General features: G+C 41.6%; 1 protein-coding gene across 2 annotated transcripts in view; it reads right to left on the reverse strand.

Moving 5' to 3' along the window:
* LOC124777960 (regulatory-associated protein of mTOR) overlaps positions 1 to 23629 on the reverse strand; it is a 325695-nt gene that overhangs the window by 230151 nt on the left and 71915 nt on the right. For both annotated transcript variants that reach the window (XM_047253519.1, XM_047253520.1), the window contains one exon: positions 10225 to 10388. In XM_047253519.1, the coding sequence (XP_047109475.1) occupies positions 10225 to 10388 (164 nt within the window). The remainder of the gene's footprint in view (positions 1 to 10224; positions 10389 to 23629) is intronic.

Below are 23629 nucleotides of genomic sequence, written 5' to 3' on the forward strand. Positions count from 1 at the left end.
TTTCACAGAGAGATGCAGTTCAAAACATTTCTTCAAAATAAGGGGACCAACAGCCACTTGTAACATGATGCATAGTAACATGAAGCAATTGCTGCATTTAACATTAAGTTTCTTTTACTGAGACCAGTCTACAATGTCTACTGGTTCAAAGAGTGGCAATCAGTTATTTCAACTCTACTAATTATTATGTTTGTAGACAATAACCTAATGCAATAAAAACACCAAACATCAACCGGTGTCACTGGACTGGAATGGGATAATAGCTTTAGTGGAAGAAGATATACAGCATAATACAACACATGGATATGTTGCAGGTACACCTTAGCACTGGGTGTTATTACCATGTTAGATATCTCTTTATAAAAGCAATAACTACCACACTTAAAGCAAAGAGCTATTGCTCTTTCACCCAACAGACATGGAGAAAGTGGAGTTCTTAGTTGTTGTAGACTGAATATTGTACATCCGTGGACACTGGACCATATTCAAATCATTATCTACCCAGTATCTTCCACACACTCTACATGTGTGCAAGTAGAATTTAGGAACAGTGTGCATAGTGAAAATTCATTTTTTAATTTCAATACCAATTTTTCAGTCTTCATTTTACCCTTCTTCTGTGCATGTATTTCTCCATTCTCTATCCAATTTACTATTGATGAATCCAAATAAGACCACAAAAGCCAAGTTAAATAAAAACAATTTTCTAGGAAATACAAACCTTAGTCTATTTTATTCATGCCCACAAAATTTTGAGCAAATAAAGACAAAAACTGCCTATTTATAAGAATGAAAGATGACAGCAAAACAATAATCGCACACAATGTGAGATACTTACAAGCTTTCAAAACAGGAAAAAATGGAAAGAGAAATGCACAAGAATTACTCTCAATCCCAACCCAACAGAGACTTATGGGCTGATAGGATGTGATGATATGAAACCCAAGTGCTTCCACAACTGCTTGTTACTTTAATCATGCCCAGACTCCCAATTCTTAAAAATAACTCTCTCTGGATGCAAGTCATCTCTTCACCACAACCTTTTAAACGTAAATACTCAATAACCCTGCCTTCACATATCTTATCTTCAAAACTGTGTGTGTGTGTGTGTGTGTGTGTGTGTGTGTGTGTGTGTGTGTGTGTTCTAGGAGTTCCCAATGGCGAGGTTACAAAAAGTAATGGAAACATATGTGGTTAAAGTATCAAAAATGTTAGAAAAGAAGCAAGAGGCAATTTGACACAAAACTGCACTCCATCTCTCTAAATCCCATCCACAGTCACCTGCACAATCACACTATCTCACAACTGCTAAGATAGCATAAAAATCAGAGCATAAGTAATACAAGAGGAAATATAAAATAATTACACAGGGATATGTTTCTGGCTCATTACTTGGAACAAACATGGATGAACCACCCACCCAGACAACACATTAAAAACTTCTCCCCAAAATTTTAGGGAACAATTTGGGTATTTCACAGAACCTTCAATGCTGAACCACATTCATACGACTGTCAGTTAAAATAAGGGCAAATCTGTAGTAAATTAGCTGCTGTCCTCTTGTCTGAATATTAAACATAGTCAACAAAAATGTGGCCCACTGTGATCTGCATGCCACAAGCACCACACAATGTAGGGTCCTCCTGTCAGAGCAAGATGTTATGTGCCACAGATTGGTTGGTTGGATAAAGGGACCAAACTATTAGGTCATCAGTCCCCTTTTCCTCGAACAGATGTGTCTATATGACTGTAGATCAGAGATAGCCTACCATGCAAAATCCAGGGGAAGAAAACCCAAAGGTCTACCAATATCAGTGAAGTTGAGGTAATGCACAAAAAGAAGAGAGATAGACAAGGGAAGTAAGGCAAGCAAGGTGCTTCATCTAGGGAGTAACCCGAAAGCAGAGTGCAATAAGGGGAAATACATCCCCTCAGCCTCTGCCACTTACCACAGAAATTCTACTCAGAGTGAGAATCATGCTGGACCACCAAGCACAGACAGCTGCAGCCTGGTCTGGGCAAAGGAGGCAACAGAGTGTTCTGTCAACCCCCCAATGGGCCGATAAGGTCAAGGGGCCCTCCCTTAAAGAGAGTGGTGAAAGCCCACTTCACGAATAAAACATAAAACTAAGTCAGTTGCTGGAGCATAGTCTCTTAACACCATGTCAGGGAGATTAAGAATCTGCCACAGGGCAGGTAGGTTGGGACTGTTTAGCAAAATGTGGACCACCGTCAAACGGGAACCACAATAACAGTGGGATGGGTCCTTGCTACAGAGAAGAAGACCACGAGTCATCCAACTATGACCGATGAGAAGCCGGATAAGGACAGTAGAGTCCTTGCAAGAGGCCTGCAGTGAGGACCTCCACAGGTCTGCAGTCTCCTTTATCACCCGTCATTTGTTTGGTGAAGTCAGAGTGAGCTATTCCATATTCCATGCACCTAAACCTTGAAGCGTAATACCGATCAGACATCTGTTTCTGAAATACTGGTCTCAAAAGGCTATCAGTGAGTTCGTTTCTTGGGATCACGACGTGGCCTGGGGTCCATACAAAGGTCAGAATGGATAGCAATGACCAAGGGATGGTGAGGGTAGCACTGGTCTACAGCTTTTAAACTGCTCGCAAGGAGTTGCTGCAGATGGAAAAGTACCCACCAGTGTAGGAACCAGATATGCTCAAGGCCACGAGAGATGGCTACCAACTTCACAGTGAAAACACTACAGCCAGCCGGCAAGGAGAGCAGTTCAGTATGTTCCGCATGAGTATACGCAAAACCTACTGGCCAGAAACCATCAAGCCACCAGTGTAGACTACTTTTGAATTCCAGGATGCACCATGGATGGAGAAAAACTGGCGGCAGAGGGCATCTGGACAAACCGAGTCTTTTGGACCTCGTAATAGGTCAGCATGAAGCTGTGGCTGAGGGATGTACCATGGGAGATGTACAGAAGTGGGTCCAGAGGAGAGGTGAAACAGGAAACAACTGAAGTTCAGAGAGGAGAAACAAGTTGTAGATTGCCATCAAAATTCCTGATCGGGACCTCTGTTGTGGGAGACAGATTACCATGTTTGGAAAGGGGGGACAGTAATTTGGATGCTTTGGGGAGCTGTGAATGTGGGTAGCACAACTGACAAGCTGTTGCTGGCACCTGATCCACAATGGAGCTCCTGTCGCAAGTCAAACCTCACAGTGGTGTGTCGGATCCAGTATCCACAATGCTGAGGGCGATGCCAAACTGTATGCCAGACCCCATAATCAAGGTGGGATTGTATCAGGGCTTTGTACAGTTGCAGAAGGGTAGTGCGATCTGTACCCCAGCTGGTGTTACTCAGGCAGTAAAATGTATTACAGTGCAGCAGAACTTTCCCTGAAGCTGGCGAAAGTGGGGAATCTGCATCAACCAATAACTGAAGACCAGTACTAAAAAGTGATAATCCTCCACCACATTGAGTAGTTGGTTGTAGATGTAAAGTTCTGGTTGTGGGTGAATGGTACGACATCAACAGAAGTGCATGACATAACCCACTTGCCTGCACATTTCGTACAGCGCCTTGCAGTCAATGAACAGTGACACCCACACTAGAGGAGCAATAATACAGGAAAAAGTCATCACCAAACAAGATGGATGATAGTGAGGATCCCACAGCTGCTGCTAGACTATTGATGGCTACTAGAAAGAGTGGAACACTCAGTACAATACCCTGTGGGACCCCAGTCACTTGGATATGGGGATACTGTGGCAAGCACCAACTTGAACCCGGAACATATGGTGTGACAGGAAGTTCTGGATGAAAATCACAAGCAAGCCCCAGAGACCCCACTTGTGTAAGGTAGCAAGGAAGTGGTATCACCATGTCGTGTCATAGACCTTTTGCAGTTCAAAAAAAAAAGGGCTATAAGGTGTCAATGTCAGGCAAAAACTGTTCGGATGGCAGACTCCAGGTAAACCAGATTATCAGTAGTGGAACGGCCTTGGTGAAAACCACCCAGAGATGGAGCCAGAAGTTCCCAAGACTCAAGGAGCCAACACAGCCGCTGGCTAACCGTGCATTCAAGCAACTTACAGGGAATATTGGTGAGACTTATTGGGCAGTAACTGTCCATCTCTAAAGGGTGATTGCCCGGTTTCAGTACTGGGACAATGATGCTTTCTCACCAGTGTGATGGGGACTCACTCTCGCTCCAGATGCAGTTGAAGATGGCAAGGATACAATGCTGACAATCCATCTGTAGGAGCTTGATCATTTGGTTTTTGATGCGGTCTGGCCCACAGGCTGTATCAGGGCAGTGGGCTAGGACCCTGAAGATTTCCCACACACTGAATGGAGCATTATATGGCACCAGGTGGCATACAGTAAAAGGGAACAGCTTTTGCTCCAACTGCTGTTTTAGGACACGACAGGGTGCTTGATAATTCTCAGACACTGAGGTTTGAGCATAGTGCAGAGCAAAATGTTTGACAACCGTATCTGGGTCAGTGTAGAGAGTGCCATTTGAGGTAACACCAGGTACGCCTGCTTTTTTCTGGTATCCATAGAGATGCCTGTCTTAGCCCAAACCTGCAAAGGAGAGGTACGTGGTCCAATGGTTGAAACATACCGTTCCCAGAATTCTCACTTCCATCAGTTTATTAGATGGCAGATGGAACCGCTTAAAGGCAATAAGGTGCTCCAACGATGGGTGCTGCTTATGGCGTTGGAGATCCCACCTTTAATCTCGAACGGCCTCTGTGATTTCCAAGGACCACCAAAGTACTGTCTTCCATTGGGGTGGGCCCAAGGCACAGGGGATCACTAAATCAGCTGGCGAAAGAATGGCTATAGTCGTACTCTGGATTGCCTCATAGATATCTCCATATGGCAGGCAGCCAAGGTCAACAGCAGAGGCAAAAGCATCCCATTCGGCACTGTTGAGAGCCCATCTGGGCAAGTGTCTGGGGAGTGAAACTGTAGGGGTGACAGGAAGATCAGGAAGTGGTCACTACCAAACAGATCATCGTGGACTCTCCAGTGGACAGACTGCAAATGGAAATATCAATGGCTGAGAAAGTTCCATGTGCCACACTGAAACGTGTGGTGATACCAGTATTCAGGAGGCAAAGGTTAAGTTGTCCCAGTACATTTTTGAGGTCTTTACTGCAGCCAATGGTTTCACCCCACAAAGAGTTATGGATGTTGAAATCGCCAAAGATTAGGAAAGGTAGGGGCTGTTGAGAAACCAATGCAAACAGTATTTCCTGAGACACTTCACAATCAGAAGAGAAGCAAACGCTGCAGATGGTAATATCCTGAAATGCCCTTACCTGAACAGCCACAGCCTCCAAACATGTATTAAGAGGCACAAGTTCACTACATGGTGGTGTCTAGAACATGTGTGCAAACTCTGCCTGATACCCTGTCACAGATGGTACAATTCTTATAATATCCCAGGTCTACATGAATGGCTTGGTTCTGTGTTGCTGGAAACCAAGCCTCCTGAAGGGCAATGCAGAAGGCAAGTGAAGTGCTTAAAAGATGTTGTAGCTCTGCCAAGTAGTGGAAAAAGCCATTACAGTGCCAGAGGAGGATAATGTTGTCAATGTACAAGGGACCAAGGCAGCAAGTTATGCCTTAGGGTCACCTGCTACCACTGGTTGAGGGGTTATGGCATCAATATACATAGGTTCTGGGTTCCTTTGTATAGTGCGACCTGGGGTCTCAGGAGTTGCTGGAATCTCCACCTCAGCTACTGGAGTGGAACAGGTGAGATCTGGTGGCATGGGTGACATCAAATGTCCTCCCTTTTGGATGACTTTTTCCTGTCTTTCATCTCCTTAGAGGATTTCAATGATTGCGAGAGGGAAGGGGGAGTGAGGAGGATGACCAAGCTTGGATAGATTAGTGAATGGTACGTATAGGGTATAAATAAAAAGGTCGACATGTAGTGGGCGAGCTCATCAGCTGTCGTGGTATATTGAGCACTGTAACATGCTTTTTTTAAGTTGTGTAAAAATTTTCATGAGATTAATTTCAAAATATTTCAATATATCACTGGTTAATAAGATGGTGCTGCCTGATGTTTACACAACAATCAACAAGGGCTCTGCGGCGTCTCAATTTAGTCCAAGTGAGATTGTCAAAATAGCATGTAGTTTTAACTCTATTGGCACTATGGATGTTGTACTTCTACCTTTTATTGATTTGACAACCCATCTCGGAGCATTCTGTTTTATAAATGACAAACCGTGTGGAGTTTCTCAATGCATTTACACTTTGTTCTCAAAATGTCAATGACACGTACGTGAACATACACGCAAAGGTAAGTAAAAGTTTTTGTAAAATTTGGATCATCCCAAAAAATGATTGTTTTATCTTGTGCAGATTACTAATTACCTATTTTCTTTTCATATAGTGTAATGCCAAACTGAAGCTGACAGCAGGACTCTGTCAAAACTAGTAACTGGGATAAAGGTCTTAAAATCAAATGATCTTGGCTCTCACAAAAATTTATATATGTAAATATCGGCCCAACAACATGCGTATATTACATTTCATTTTAGAGATGGCTGCCACTTCCCCAATCTTGTCATCTACGTCCTGCAAAAAGAACAAGAGCTTTGCGGACAAGAATGGATCACCATCAGCCCTTGTACAAACCAAGTACAGTGAAATCCCGCTTTACACTTTTCAAGGGACTTCAAAAAAATGTTAACAGCTTTTACACATTTACTGAAAATAGCACCCTGGTGTCAAAAAACTTAACCACATAATATTTGTAAACACTACTGCATGACCAACATTATGCCAGTATCATTATTTCTCAATAAAAACTTTTTTGTAATGTGTAAATCATGGGAAAATTATATGTTAACACAAAATAGAGTGAAAATTAACATTGTAAACATAGGAAATGTTCATTCAGGGAACATAAAAGGGGAGTTATACTGTATTGTGGGGAGTATTGCTCTGCTTTCTGCTAAGCCCTCAGTTCCTCCCATACCATAGCGAAGGAAGGGAACATTTTAGGGTCATATCTTCCTGCATTGAAAGAGGACTATCCTTTCATAGAGGCAGCAGGGGCCGTAAGGCCACCAGCAGGAGATAACTTCACCTGCTTCATTTGCAGCTGATCTGCCATGGTGCCACTCACTCCGAACAAGGGCTCTCCCCGTGGGTGCCACCCAACCTTAGCAAAGGCTACCTGGTCAGTAATCCATTGCTCAGTGTCCCCATACCCCAGTCATGACAAGCACATACTCCTTGGCGTACATGGGGAGTTTTCAGCTCAGGCAGCAACAATGTGATCCCTGCTTGGTCAGGAGACTACCACCATGCAGGTTCTTGATGATCCCTCCACAAAGGGATGGCTACTGTGCTGGTTTTGTGTGTATTGCTTTATTAAAGGGAAGAGTGCACAGATGGAAAGGTGGCACACACACCACCCACCACCCTGTGACAAACACACACCATTCTGTGACAACATATCCAAGGGAGTCACTCTGATTAAACTCATCCACAAATACGGCTACATAGTGGTGGTGCTCATTTAAAATGTCATAAAATACTATTTTAAAGGAGGGGCAGGAATGACTCCTCTTCTGTATTACACTAAATCTAAAATTAATCTGGACCTCTGTAGTAAGTAGGGTTAAATTGGTCCAACCCTGGATTCTGGTTTGTATTTGGCCTGCACCAAGTGTCTCCAGCTCATGCTTCACATAGACCCCAAATGGTCTTGGTTGCTCATGGAAAATTTGAACAGAAGATGTTCCATAGCTGGATGAGCAACTGTATTATATGACAGTGTAGACCACCATCAGGAGTTGCCGCCTGATGGTGAGCGGTGGTCTCCCATGTCAGTACTGAGACTGGTTATGGAGTTGGTCCTGTTAGCAGCCCTGGGTAGTCTGAGTCCCCTTTGATGGCTAACGTCAATGACTTTCAGATGAAATGACTCACAGATCTGTATACCGTGCACACAGAGTCTAGCAATGATTACAGGGAAGCCCTATAAAGCAGGAACAGGTGTGCCCTGTCTGCTGCCTACGGCCTGTGGCTAAGGCACTTTAAGATATGAAGTGCTTTCTGGGTTCTTGCTTTTGGGTCATTTAGATGTGGTAACCATCACCGTTTTGAATCAAAAAGGTGGTCCAGTAATCTCACTAAGCCTTCAGAACATAAAATGGTGACCCTTATAAGCAAACGAGGTAAACTAAAAATATGAGAATGATTAAAATTATCACAACACACCTAACTGCAGAAAATGTAAAACTCATCTTTGCAACCCACTCATTCAACCTCATCACTGTTAGCTGTAATTGATGAGTCCCTGTTGTAGAATTGAAGTAAACAAGAAAACCGTGAAATCATCCACCAATGAGGAACACTGCACAGGACTCTTTGCCATAGACATTAGGCTGTTTATGGCTAAGGCAAAGAAGGTATCACTTCAAACACTTCCATGCAGAACACCATTCTCCAGCTCAAAACTATTTGACAGCATTCACCAACTCAGTACCTAAAAAAAGTATTTTTACAAGGGCCAAATAAATGTGGGTAGGTGGCCATGAAAGCCCCACTGTTGAGAGTGTCCTAGAATGCTGTGCCTCCAAGTAGTACCACACACCTTGCTGATATAAAAAATATTCATATACAATGCTGCCAACATAGAAAAGCTTGATGGATAGCTGCCTCTAGTAGGGTCAGGTTGTCGACAGGAGACTAAAATCTCATGAATCCACACTGAGAGCAGCTACGAGCTGCACGGTCTCTAATACCCAGATCACATGACAATACACCATTTGCTCCAAAGTCTTTGCTACATAGTTCATTCAGACAACACTCTTGTAACTACTGGGACACTTTTCATCCTTTCCTGATTCGAGGAGAAGTTGCCTCTTGTGGTATCTGGCCACTTGCCTGGCAACACACCACCATGGAATGCACATGCGGCCAGTGGGTTGCCGTGTCCTCGGTATCCTCCGGTGAAACCAGTTACGCATGGCAATCCCAACTCTGGTTGTACACACCGGATGTCAACAGCATCAAATCCCACTGTGTACATGCTGGAGGGCAACAGCAACACAAACATCACTCTGTGCACACACCAGACTCCAGCGGGCGCCATGTGTCGTACCAGTAAAGCCCACCAGCAGTGTGTGCAGCTGACCACGGTGCTGCAAATGTGGCTCTAGAGTTTGTTCACATGCCTCATGACATGCACGGAACTCATTCTCATGGATTACTTAAGATGCAGCACAATGACTAGCCAGCAACAACCACTCTCACTCTGGGCTCAATGCCAGCTGCTGCTCAGTCTTTGGCGCCGTTCTGCTCTCAGAATTGATGTCGATCCAATGCAATGCCACATCCTGACCAACACACTGACCTGCCTGCACTCAACTGAACCAGACACCAAACAAGATACCGACCGGAAAGGTCTTTATTTATTACAAGATTTTGACTCCTGCTGTTATAAAATATCAACAAGCTTTGAGCTTGAAAAGAGGTTCAGTGTCAACATTAAAACTGCAGTGATGAGAAGCCAGCTACTGAGAGAAAGTTGTTGATAGCACAAGTGTAACACTCCCAGCCACCAAAGTCTCAGCACTACGGTGATTAGCACAAGATTGAAGAAGATCACTGCTATCAGCCCTCCAGCTGGTGTCCCCGAAGAATTAGAGAATGTTAAGTTTTATGATACAGTTGGTTTTCAGTTGACATATGTGTGAAAGCTGTATAAACTTGTGATCAAATGAAAGACTCAGAAATTTGTATCGCTCAACCAATGTTAACAATGTATTATTCAATCTTGGAATGCAAAAACATCCAAAAGCTAGAAACAATCTTTATGTGGAAGCCAATGATTGAACACCTCAACTATTCAGTGAGTTTTTACCTTTATTCCTTACATTACAAAGTTGATGAAAGCTTGTGATGAAGAGGAGTGGTGTGGATGGCTTTCCATAAGTTCAAAAGGAAATGCAAGAACAAATGATTGAGAGCCTCTGCATCACCCATGTCAAGACAGATGTACCTTTATCAGCAGAGGTTTTTCTTTTTGTGCTACACATCAGTGACAAAACAAAATGTTAAGGAATTATCAGTTTTCAAATTATCATCATTCATATTTAGTTGTCAAACATGAAGGCTATCTAACCTATTATCTAATGCAGACAGTGCAATCTTGTACACACTCTGTCATACACAAGAGACAAAAAATTAGGAATTTTCTTTTACAAACCATCGAAGAGCAATTTTAATAGGAGTTGTGAGGCAAGATGTGAAGACATCAGCTGGCAGATCTGGATTCATTGGCAATATCTGATTTGCACTGCATGCTGCCAACTGAATGCAGTTTTTGAATGATGGAGGAGTGTTCACTGTTCCATGGCTTTGTGCAGCAACCTGCAGTAAAATCACATACCTTATGTTAATAGCACAAAACACACACACACACACACACACACACACACACACACACACACACACACACACTCACTCACTCACTCAAGACTAGCAAAATCTGCTACACATACTTTTTAAAGGTAAAAATTTTAGTTGTACATAACTTAAATAGTATTAAAAAGAGTTATAAAGTTTTAGAGAGGTTGGAGTGGACTTGCTCATAATGTAAGGCAAGATAGCATAAGGCTTATTTGCATTAATATTTGCTAGTATTTATCTAATATATGTATTGTTACAGGTTTTAATTTTAAAAAAATATATATTGCTGTTCAGAAAATAAGACACGAAAAAGGATTACAACACAAACTGCTCATCTGCTGACACTGCAATGACACTATTAGAGTATAAGATATGTAAAGTTTTTATGTGGGCTTTGTAGATGAAGCTGCACTCAAATGAGCATTGGTAAATATAACTCTACCTTACAAGGAAATATGGTATAATTTTATTATTTACAAATACGAGTTGTGAACACTTCTGATTGAAACTAATGTTTATAACAAATACCATAAGGAAAATTTGCTTCACAGACATTCATAATTAGACTGGAATAAGAAGATAAAGTTTAGTCACCACGACATTAATAGCAGCACATATTAAAAGGTATACTAAGCACACCAAGTAGTTAAGATATCATAATATAATGTGGAAGATCTCAAATTCAAACTGCAGTTGGTACTTGAACATTATTTTTAACTATTTTTAATTATTTATGTAAATTTGACCTTTATCACACGCTATATCTGATAAAAGCCAAGTCACGGCACTATAAAAATTTCATGTGAAACTGTAAGTCTCTCAAAAGTACAGTAAAGCATCCAGAAAAGTGATGCATGAATCAAATCTAGATGTTAAGGACTGAGTCTCTTATTCTAGTCTACAAAATAGGAAAAGCGAAGATCAAACATCAGTAGAGAAGAGATCTGTGACTGTACTGCTGGTCATTTTTACCAAGATATTTAGAATGAACTGTTAATCTAAGCACCTGGTTCCCCACTTAGCACTTCATACCTAAGACTATTGCTCTATAACTCTTATAGCAGGAATTGTCTCCTTATGACTGACTTAGACCTGTTATATACTAGAAGCCATATGTGTAAGGTTACAACACATGACAGAAACACAACTAAGACTGTTGAAAAATCATGGTTGCACACAGCTGTATAAGTCAATTTTTTATACAACCAGGAGTTATGAGTGCTCACACAATACACTGGCAGGTTGTCTGTTACTGACTGAAAAATTATGGTTGCACATAGTTGTTTTAATAAATTTATCATACAACCATATGATAAATTTACTAACTGTGTGCAACCATAATTTTTCAACTATTTTTATAAGCTATAAATCTTTGCCTCGCAAAAATAACAACAATAAGATAATCTACAAAATCATCAGATTCACATTTTCATAGATAGCATATGGTACATTTCCCAAGCTCTCCTTCAAAGTGAATACATGAGAATCATTGATATACAAAACTGTGGAAAAATAAGACTTGCTTTAAGTGGATTTCTATATGGCACTTCCCAATGAAGGCTTTACAAGACTGTCAAACATTGTCATTACCCCGCCCTCAAAAATGCAGTTTATTCATCTGCACTGAAAAAGTTAAAAGTAAAATCAAACTGTGGGTAATTATTGCTTTTTCTGCTATGATCTAATGGCCTTTGAAGGCCATTTTGTTTCTGAGAACAAGCAATAATACAAAGACAATGAATATTTGTTACTGTCAGTCATTCTACAAAACTAATGCATGCTTACATAAACAAATAGAGGAAATGTGCAAGGCCTAGCTGAACTTTGGAGCCAGGGGGTGGATGGGGACTAGCTAAACTGTGGGGGCAGGGGGTGGACTGGGACTAGCTGAACTCTGAAGGCAGCTAGTGTGTAATGGAACAGTATTAATTTTAGATTCATGTAGTGTGTTGTTAATATTTGAAATGATTTAGTAATGATTATTTAATGTTGATGGTGGGAAGGAAATGTTATCAAACCATAGTAAAAGTAAACTGTTATTAGTAACTGCCCTTTGATTTCAGTGTAATATACTTAATGATTTAAAAAAATTGTATTTGTAAAGTCTGAGCTCTTCCTGTGGATACTATATTTTATTATTTCAAAATGGATAATATTCTGCCAAAGACACAAAGCCACTAGGCCTGTGGATGGTCAAGCTTTCCCTTATTGTTCTGTTTTGTGAATGCCTTTTCTACAAGGGAAAATGTGTAGCAGGCCCCCCCATTGGACAGCATCAAGATGGGTTTGACAGGTGTGACTTGCCATTTCAGTTTTTTGAATGACTTTAATGTGGAACAAAGTAGACCACAGACAAAGTGAACCCTGGGAAGGAGCCCTTGGGCAGTGGTTGAGTGAGGGCATATATTGGTGCACTTATGAAGATATTAAATATTTGGTGTTAACAATGGTACAATTCAAAGGCAAAGGCAATAATTAGCACTTGTGCAATAATAAGTCATCTCACATCAATTATAGTCATGGATGCAAGGCTTTTCCTGGCCAAAATATCACGAGGCAAGGATAATGCTATCTTACTTCATGAATGCCTATCAAAAGCAGCCATCATGGCATTTTTTGTCTCTCTAATTAATAAGAGACGTAAAGAATCTGCTAAAATATTATTTGCACCACATGCTCAAATGAACTGCTTCTGACGAGGAAGCCACAGACAATTTTTATTTCCTTATTCATGTACAGGAAGTTACAAGTGTGAAACTTTCTGGCAGTTTAAAACTATGTGCCAGACCAAGACTCGAACTCGGGACCCATGCCTTTCGCGGGCAAGTGCTTTACCACCTGAGCTACCCAAGCATGACTCACGCCCCGTCCTCACAGCCTTACTTCTGCCAGTACCTCGTGACAGGGTGTGAGTCGTGCTTGGGTAGCTCAGTTGGTAAGGCACTTGCCCGTGAAAGGCAAAGGTCCCGAGTTCGAATCTCGGTTCGGCACACAGTTTTAATCTGCCAGGAAGTTTCATGTCAACACACACTCCGCTGCAGAGTGAAAATCTCATTCTAGTTACAAGTGTGTTAATAAAATCTGTAATAAAAAGTGCTGTTTGTTCAATATTTTGACAGTTAATTATTACAAGCTTACCATCTTATTTCAAGTACCTAGCATTAATTTGCCTAAATTCCATCTTAAAATAACCATTAACTGGGTCAAAAATTAACAACAATGAATGCCACTGAAATTAGTCGGGACACACAACTTTGATGGATTACACTTTTAGAGCACTTTATTAAAGTTCATTTGTTTAAATTCATTTAGCAAAAATCTCAAGACTAAAGTCTCCTGACAAGTACTAACTTCATTTTGTCTTTGCAAAGTTCGTAAAGTAATATTTGAAAAGGAAGTCATTTATGAACTTCTCAGTTTCATTCTGGTATAGGAAACTGTAATTTCATCTCTGGAACTTAAATTCATCATTTCCTCTAAGTTGAGTAAATGTACTTTCAAAATTTGTCCCTTCACAAATTAGCAAACAGAATTCGGATTTTCAGTAGAAACATTCACAAGGTGAGTTGGTATTGGAAACATTAATCATCACAATAATAATTACAGGTAATAATGAAGTGAAATGTATACTTTGTTTCTGGATACGGTGACACGGTACTTTGCACCCTAAATGCTCTGGAAGAAGTAAGATAAACGAATTAATATTCGGACAGGTAGAAAAGCAGTTAACATTAGTGAGAGTATTCAGTTTACTTTAAAACAGTGTTTAAAGCGTTATTACTGTTTTCGGTAGTGAGTCTGAAATTATACTTTATGACAGACAGCCAACATTCCAGCAATACAGGCAACTTAACAAGTGTGACCAGGCACAAATAAAAAAAGGCTATTAGAGAACATTATAAGCACGAATACAATGGAGGATGTAGAGTCTTTATAAATGGACAGGGGATGGACAGCAACTAGCAGAACTTTGGGGGGCAGGATTTGGGTAAGAATTACATGAACTTAGGTGCAGGTATAGATTTAAGTATAGCATATATAATAGAGGGAAACATTCCATGTGGGAAAAATATATATAAAAAACAAAGATTCTGTGACTTATCAAACGAGAAAGGGCATTTACATATGTCTGCCTGTGTCTGTGTCTGTGTCTGTGTGTGTGTGTGTGTGTGTGTGTGTGTGTGTGTGTGTGTGTGTGTGTGTGTGCGCGCGCGCGCGCATGTGCGTGTGCGCGAGTGTATACCTGTCCTTTTTTCCCCCCTAAGGTAAGTCTTTCCGCTCCCAGGATTGGAATGACTCCTTGCCCTCTCCCGTAAAACCCACATCCTTTCGTCTTTCCCTCTCCTTACCTCTTTCCTGATGAAGCAACCTTCGGTTGCGAATGCTTGAAATTTGTGTGTGTGTGTTTTTTATTGTGTCTGTCCACCAGCGCTTTCTTGTTTGGTAAGTCACAGCATCTTTGTTTTATAGGTATAGATTTAAGTATAGCATAGTATTTTAAGCAGGTATAGATTTAAGTGTCAAGAAGTCATTTCTGAAAGTGTTTGTATGGAGTGTAGCCATGTATGGAAGTGAAACATGGATGATAAATAGTTTCGACAAGAAGAGAATAGAAGCTTTCGAAATGTGGTGCTACAGAAGAATGCTGAAGATTAGATGGGTAGATCACATAACTATTGAGGAGGTACTGAATAGAATTGGAGAGAAGAGAAATTTGTGGCACAACTTGACTAGAAGAAGGAATCAGTTGGTAGGGCATACTGTGAGGCATCAAGGGATCACAAATTTATCATTGGAGGGCAGCGTGGAGGGTAAAAATCGCAGAGGGAGACTAAGAGATGAATACACTAAACAGATTCAGAAGGATGTAGATTACAGTAGGTACTGGGAGACGAAGAACCTTGCACAGGATAGAGTAGCATGGAGAGCTGCATCAAACCAGTCTCAGGACTGAAGACCACAACAACAACAGGTGCAGGTTGGACAGGTACTAGCTGTACTTTGGAGGCAGGAGGTTGGGAGGGACTAGCCAAACTTTGAGCAGAGAGTGGGCAGGGGCTAGCTGAACTTTGGAAGTAGAGTGTGGACAACGACAAGCTGAACTTTGCAGGCAGAGTGTTATCTCATAACAACAATTCTGCAGAGGTTGCACTCATATTTGCTCTTCGGATTTTAACTTATTCAGATATATTTTTTTCGTTTCCTGGTGACAACTTAACGATGCGTTAGCTGTTTTTCCATGTGTGCATCATGTTACAAGTGCAAGATATATAGTGAACAGTAGGGTGCAGTCAGAGGAGGCAACCACTCTGAATGATTTGTCAGTAGCACCATTTATAGTGCTCTTCAGCTCCTGAGCACTGACAAAAACAATACGGATGAATCCACCGGTGAGGTCAACTTAGCTGACAACCGAGAGATGTGTGACATGAAACCACCTACGAAACAGCAACATGGGGAGGAACAACAGCTGCTCATCAAGGCGAATAAATTTGCCCCAGTGAAAGATGGTCCTGAGGCAGCTTCAACAAGCAGTGAGCACATCGATAGTTACAAGCATTACTGAAAATCAACAACATCACCAGCAGAAGGTAGGTAGCATTGCTGAAAATATCTGTGAACAGTACACAGTTAGACTGTGTACATTGAAAGTGTACATAAAGAGAGCATTGGGAGATAACACCCAAAGGCTATAATTATGTTTGGTTTGTGGGGCACTCAACTGTGCGGTTATCGGACCCGTACAAATTCCCAACCTTTGCTCAGTCCAATCTCATGACTTTCATGAATGATGAAGAAATGATGAGGACAGCACAAACACCCAATCATCTTGAGACAGGTGTAAATCCCTGACCCCACCAGGAATCAAACCTGGGACCCCATGCTCAAGAAGCAAGAACGCGACCGCAAGACTATGAGCAGCGGACCCCAAAGGCTATAGGTCACATTGCTCAAATTGCCTATCACACGGTTACCCTAGGGTTATTCCATCGTTACATCTGTTAATACTTTGAAGTATTAACAGGAATATAAAAAACTGATAGACCTGAATATGATCAATACACAGTGAAGGTTCAATGGTGTGAGCTTCGACCTTTGTTAATTTGCCACCAAACAAAGGGACAGGAAGTGTTACAGATGTAACAAAGCCTTCACTTTTCATAGAATTACGCCCACAGTAAACAATGTAATACGAGGGCAGTTCAATAAGTAATGCAACACATTTTTTTTCTCGGCCCATTTTGGTTGAAAAAACCGGAAATTTCTTGTGGAATATTTTCAAACATTCCCGCTTCGTCTCGTATAGTTTCATTGACATCCGACACGTGGCAGCGCTGTACGGAGCTGTTAAAATGGCATCTGTAACGGATGTGCGTTGCAAACAACGGGCAGTGATCGAGTTTCTTTTGGCGGAAAACCAGGGCATCTCAGATATTCATAGGCGCTTGCAGAATGTCTACGGTGATCTGGCAGTGGACAAAAGCACGTTGAGTTGTTAGGCAAAGCGTGTGTCATCATCGCCGCAAGGTCAAGCAAGACTGTCTGATCTCCCGCGTGCGGGCCGGCCGTGCACAGCTGTGACTCCTGCAATGGCGGAGCGTGCGAACACACTCGTTCGAGATGATCGACGGATCACCATCAAACAACTCAGTGCTCAACTTGACATCTCTGTTGGTACTGCTGTCACAATTGTTCACCAGTAGGGATATTCAAAGATTTGTTCCCGCTGGGTCCCTCGTTGTCTAACCGAACACCATAAAGAGCAAAGGAGAACCATCTGTGCGGAATTGCTTGCTCGTCATGTGGCTGAGGGTGACAATTTCTTGTCAAAGATTGTTACAGGCGATGAAACATGGGTTCATCACTTCGAACCTGAAACAAAACGGCAATCAATGGAGTGGCGCCACACCCACTCCCCTACCAAGAAAAAGTTTAAAGCCATACCCTCAGCCGATAAAGTCATGGTTACAGTCTTCTGGGATGCTGAAGGGGTTATTCTGTTCGATGTCCTTCCCCATGGTCAAACGATCAACTCTGAAGTGTATTGTGATACTCTTCAGAAATTGAAGAAACGACTTCAGCGTGTTTGTAGGCACAAAAATCTGAACGAACTTCTCCTTCTTCATGACAACGCAAGACCTCACACAAGTCTTCGCACCCGAGAGGAGCTCACAAAACTTCAGTGGACTGTTCTTCCTCATGCACCCTACAGCCCCGATCTCGCACCGTCGGATTTCCATATGTTTGGCCCAATGAAGGACGCAATCCGTGGGAGGCACTACGCGGATGATGAAGAAGTTATTGATACAGGCCCTCATTTCAAGGTGGCGTAAGGCCGTAGCACTGAATGGAGATTACGTTGAAAAATAGTGTTGTGTAGCTAAAAGATTGGGGAATAACCTGGTGTATTTCAATGCTGAATAAAACAACCCCTGTTTCAGAAAAAAAATGTGTTGCATTACTTATTGAACTGCCCTCGTAGTATGAAATGCTACACTCGGTGCTCTGGGCCACACGACATTAGGAAAAAAAAAATCCTGATGTCTACTTCTCAAGAGGGCATCTGTCCAGTTATAGAGTGTGCCCAGGGTACGTCCAGCAAAGGAAAATTTACCAGTGCATGGCTAAAAGACATAGCACATTGGCAGGCAGCTACACAACTAAATTTTGGAACATATGCAGACTTAGTCACAGGGAACTTGGCACCTTCCCCACCATTTGTATGCTCTCACTCTCATGCAGCTTGTTACCTGATACATCGCACACCATGAAACCACTAAATGAAAAGAACAATTCTTCCACAAGTCAGCTGCTTCAACAGACACCACTTGTTTTACCAATGTTTGCTAAATCTACCAGTGAAAAGCAAGAGGCAATAATGAAGCAAGCAGGTGGAGACAGTATCAGTGCAACTACACAAGAAAGGGTACAATCAGTACCAGATAATATGCACAAAAATTTATGGATGCCAAACAGAGTTCACACAATTCCAGTGGGAAACAATCCATATCCACTGCAGTCCCATATGCTTGAGGAGGGCCCAATTGTTCAGAATGTCTTAAAGCAATTTATAATATAGTAACAAATTTACTAAGACAGTTAATAGGTAGCTCATATGCATGATCAAACAACAGTAACATAAAATATTACAGAAGTGCTACTGAGTCTGAGCATCAACAATGGTGAGATACATTAAGAATATAATGGAATGGAATGCTGATTTAATTTAAAAAAACGAATGCACCCTCTCACATTCTTTATACTCCAAACAGGTATCAGTATGTGTGATACCTGAAACATGGTTGCTGCCAAATGAACCATTTCTGTTTCCTGGGTTTAATGTAACAGAGCTGACAGAGAGAATGAATATGGAAGGAGTGTGTTTCTCATAAAAGGAATCCCACCTAAAAGTCAAGAAGATAACACATGAGAGATACAACTTTCAGTTGCTGCAGCTACTTTTCACAACCTCTGACAAAGTTTGGTGAATAGTCCTGTAACATTAATGTAGATGAACTACAGTTACCTTACTGTCCTTCGAAATAGTCACCTCCCATAACTGTGCACCACCGAGCTCTGCAATACATGTCCTGAAAACTTTGCACAATGTCTTCCTTTGGGATGGTGTTCAAAAGCAGTGTCATGTTTCATTGGATGTCAGGATATCATCAAATCTATTTCCTTTCAAAGTGAGTTTGAGTCAAGGAATGGGAAGAAGTCTGGAGGATTGATATCCAGCGAATATGGTGGATCTTCAAGTTGCACCAACCCCTTTTTTGCCAGGAACTGTTTGATGATATCGATGGTGTGTGGGCGAGCGTTGTCGTGAACAAAAAAACCAGGAACCTGGTTGTGCTTACTGGGGTCGTACCAAGCACAGACATTGCATAAAACAGGTCAAAATTTCAACGTACCGTGCAGCATTCACTGTCGTTCCCTGGGGTAGAAGCATTGTTTTGATGCATTATTTTTCGACTCTGACCTTTTTCCAATGAGGTGATGTCGGAGAACGCCATTCCATGCTTTGCTGTTTCATATCAGAGTCTACCGGAGACACCAGGTTTCATCCTCAGTGACAATACAGTTCAAGAAATTGGGTGTCACACCCACTGTTTCAACGAAAGCCTGTGAAGCCTCTAAACTTGCCTGCTTCTGATTGACAGTCAAGTGATGTGGCACAAGATGACAACATGTTTTCCTCTTCCCAAACTCCTGGGTAAGGATTTGTAGCACAGATTCACGGTTCATCTGCAGTTCATCCACTATCATGCACACAGTTAATCAACCATCATTTGTGATTAATGACCTAACTTTCTTAATGTTTTCATCACTGACAGTGGTCAGTGGTCATCCGCTATGGGGATTGTCAGGAAGGCTTTCCCAACCTCCTGGAAAACGGGCAAACCACTCTTACACACACTTCATGGACAGTGCTTGATCCCCCGAAGCACATTCCAGTATTGCATGCATTTCTTTTGGTGTCTTGCCAAGCTTAAAACAAAACTTTAAATTGATTCTTTGCTCATTCATTGCCCTGTTCTCAGTTCAGAACAAACACACTAAACAAGCACTTGTCCAATAGGTCTAACACAGGAAAACACACAATGCTCAGATGAACTATGATGGGGGCAGGTTGTCAACACCGGCCTCTACGAAGTTGCAGCATTGTGAATCGCATGTTGTCTGATCAACCATTCTGACTTCATTCACCGAACTTTATTGTCAGAGGCTGTATATGAATGGGAATGACATAAATGTAATGTCAGTTTACAGGTCACAAAGGGAGACTGTAACAAAACAACAACTCAATACACTGTTTAATTTGGCAGCACACCCAAGGATAATATTAGATGATTTTAATTCTCATCACCCTGCTTGGGGTTCAGACCAAGGAAATAACATCGGCAAAATGATAGAGGAGATTGCAGACTAGAATAAGTTGATCATTTTAAATGGTGTTTCCCTGATGTGGGTAACTCCACCAAACCAAGGATTCAGTGATTTTGGTGTTAACATGTTTAACATTAGACTTCATACAGGAGGTAGCTGCAGAATCCCTTGGATCTCATCATCTACCACCATTCTCAGATGTCTTACAGGTGTGATTCATGGTGCCATATGGCCAACGTACAAATGGAAAAATTGGAAAGCTTCTGTAACAATCTTAAACAAGGGTTTACCCAGCTTAGCACTTTGGCAACAAATTAAGCATATACATAGAAGCTGGAACAACAACAGAATGACAATTCTTCCATATAAATTAGTGGATGACTTCTTGAAACATTTGGCACCAGACTCTAGTTGAGCAGTGCACTGATGAGGAAGATGAGGAGGAAATCCATTTCCTGACTGACTGCTTTACTGTTGTGAAACTCAATGGTGCCCCATTATTTAGGGGAAGTAATGCCCCAGGGATGGAAAATATACATTATCGCATGCACTCTTCCGTAATACAAAAATGAAGGAACCACCATTGTCATATTTTTAATAATATTTGGAACAAAAAAGTTTGTATCCTTGAATGGAAGATGTCATGAGTAGTAGTGGAAGAACAACACAGTTAACTAACAGATGAAGCAACCTCATACAGGCCCGTAACATTCCTGAGTGCTGTGTTAGTAACCAACATCCACATATGTCTCAGCCCCAACAGATGTGCTTTAACTGACATAAACAATGCTCATAATAATGTCACCTTCTCAATGCTGGCTGTCAAAGTGTGGAGGCAGAATATTCTCACTAGCTTCGCAAGCAAACTTATCCTCTTACTTTCCCAGTTATCACTGGTAGAAAAAAAAAGGAAATGGCACTGTGGGGCCGAGAATGACAGTTGCAGGGCTACCCCAAGGATCAATTCTCTCTCCTCTGCTTTTAAATATATTAACATTTGAATGACAAAGTAGTTTGCCACAAAATGCAACAATTTTATAGTACACTGATGACCTGTGTATATATTAGCAAGTGACACACAAGATGGATCAAGTGGTGTCTAGTCTACATGTGTACATGGCAAAGAATGTTTCAATATATCACCAAGCAAGTCTTCAGTTCTATTCTTCACCAGGCACAGGATTCCTCCCGCACAGATGCTGAAGCATGGGCCATAAGAAATACCAGTGAAGACAGTAATCAAATACCTCAGACTCCACAACGATCACAAAATATGTCAGTGGAACACACATATTATAGAGGCTGTCACAAACTGTGAAAAGCTCACAATATATTGCGAGCTATCACGGGCGTAAGCTGGGGAGTGGGCTTGTGCATTGGAGTAAGACTGTATTGTGCTGTGGTACATCCATACATAGATTATCATGACACTCTGCTTCCCCACAGATTGACCACATGTCAATTTTTTCTCTTCTGGGGCCCAGCTCCCTGACTTCTGGATTGAGTAACCAACATCAACTAGAGTAACGATGTTTGTGCTGATAGGATGGTTTCACAGAATTGTCACGCCTGTGCAGATACAAAAATACCACAATATAATTCTTCCGTAATTTTATGTTTATTATTAAATGTTAAAGACTTGTAACATAATGATGGCTGTACGAATCCTGTTCAGTAGTAAAGAAAAAAAGCTTTGAAGGTAGTCTTGAAAAGGGATGAGCTGAACTTTGGAGGCGTGAGGTGGACAGGGACTAGCTGAACTCTGGAGGCTGGGGGAGGACAAGGACTAGCTGAACTTTGGAAGCAGCTGGAAGACAGGGATTAACAGAAATTTGGAGGCAGGTGTAACACTGGATCTTGTTGTGATTTAGGGGGAGGCAGAGGGCAGGAAACTGCAGACATCTTGATGCAGGTTAATCACAGATGACACTGAAGCCAGGCTGTTTCTGGGCCCAAGGTTCGTAATACTGAGTGTTCCCACCTTCTGTTGTTGTTGTTGTTGTTGTTGTTGTGGTCTTCAATGCAGAGACTGGGTTGATGCAGCTCTCCATGCTACTCTATCCTGTGCAAGCTTTTTCATCTCCAAGTGCCTACTGCAACCTACATCCTTCTGAATCTGCTTAGTGCTTTCATCTCTTGGTCTCCCTCTACGATTTTTACCCTCCACACTGCCCTCCAACACTAAACTGGTGACCCCTTGATGCCTCAGAACATGTCCTATCAACCGATCCCTTCTTCTAGTCAAGTTGTGCCAGAAGGTTCTCTTCTCTCCAATTCTATTCAATGCCTCATCTAATCTTCAGCATTCTTCTGTAGCACCACATTTTGAAAGCTTCTCTTCTCGTCTAAACTACTTATCGTCCATGTTTCACTTCCATTCAGCGTTACACTCCATACAAATACTTTCAGAAAAGACTTCCTCACACTTGAATCTACACTCGATGTTATCAAATTTCTCTTCTTCAGAAGAGCTTTTCATCCCTTTGCCAGTCTACATTTTACATCTTCCCTATTTTGACCATCATCAGTTATTTTGCTCCCCAAATAGCAAAACTCATCTACTACATTAAGTTTTTCATTTCCTACTCTAATTCACACACCATCACCTGCTTTAATTCGATTACATTCCATTATCCTCATTTTGCTTTTGTTGATGTTCATCTCATATCTTCCTTTCAAGACACTGTCCATTCTGTCCATACAGATTGAATAACATCGGGGATAGGGTTCAACCACGCCTCACTCCCTTCCCAACCACTACTTTCCTTTCGTGCCCCTCGACTCTTGTAACTGCCATCTGGTTTCTGAACAAATTGTAAATCGCCTTTCACTCCCTGTGTTTCACCCCTGCCACCTTCAGAATTTGAAAGAGAGTATTCCAATCAAAATTGTCAAAAACTTTCTCTAAGTCTACAAATGCTAGAAACGTAGGTTTGCCTTTCCTTAATCTATCTTCTAAGATAAGTCGTAGAGTCAGTATTGCCTCACGTGTTCCAACATTTGTACAGAATCCAAACTGATCTTCCCCGAAGTCGGCTTCCTCCAGTTTTTCCATATGTCTGTAAAGAATTCCTGTTAGTATTTTGCAGCCATGACTTACTATACTGACAGTTTGGTAATTTTCACACCTGTCAACAGCTGCTGTCTTTGGGATTGGAATTATTATATTCTTCTTGAAGTCTGAGGGTATTTCACCTGTCTCATACACCCTGCTCACCAGATTGAAGAGTTTTGTTATGGCTGGCTCTCCCAATGCTATCAGTAGCTCTAAGGGAATGTTGTCTACTCACGGGGCCTTGTTTCAACTTAGG

This window comes from Schistocerca piceifrons, chromosome 2 (genome assembly GCF_021461385.2).
Source record: "Schistocerca piceifrons isolate TAMUIC-IGC-003096 chromosome 2, iqSchPice1.1, whole genome shotgun sequence".
NCBI classification, from domain to species: domain Eukaryota; kingdom Metazoa; phylum Arthropoda; class Insecta; order Orthoptera; family Acrididae; genus Schistocerca; species Schistocerca piceifrons.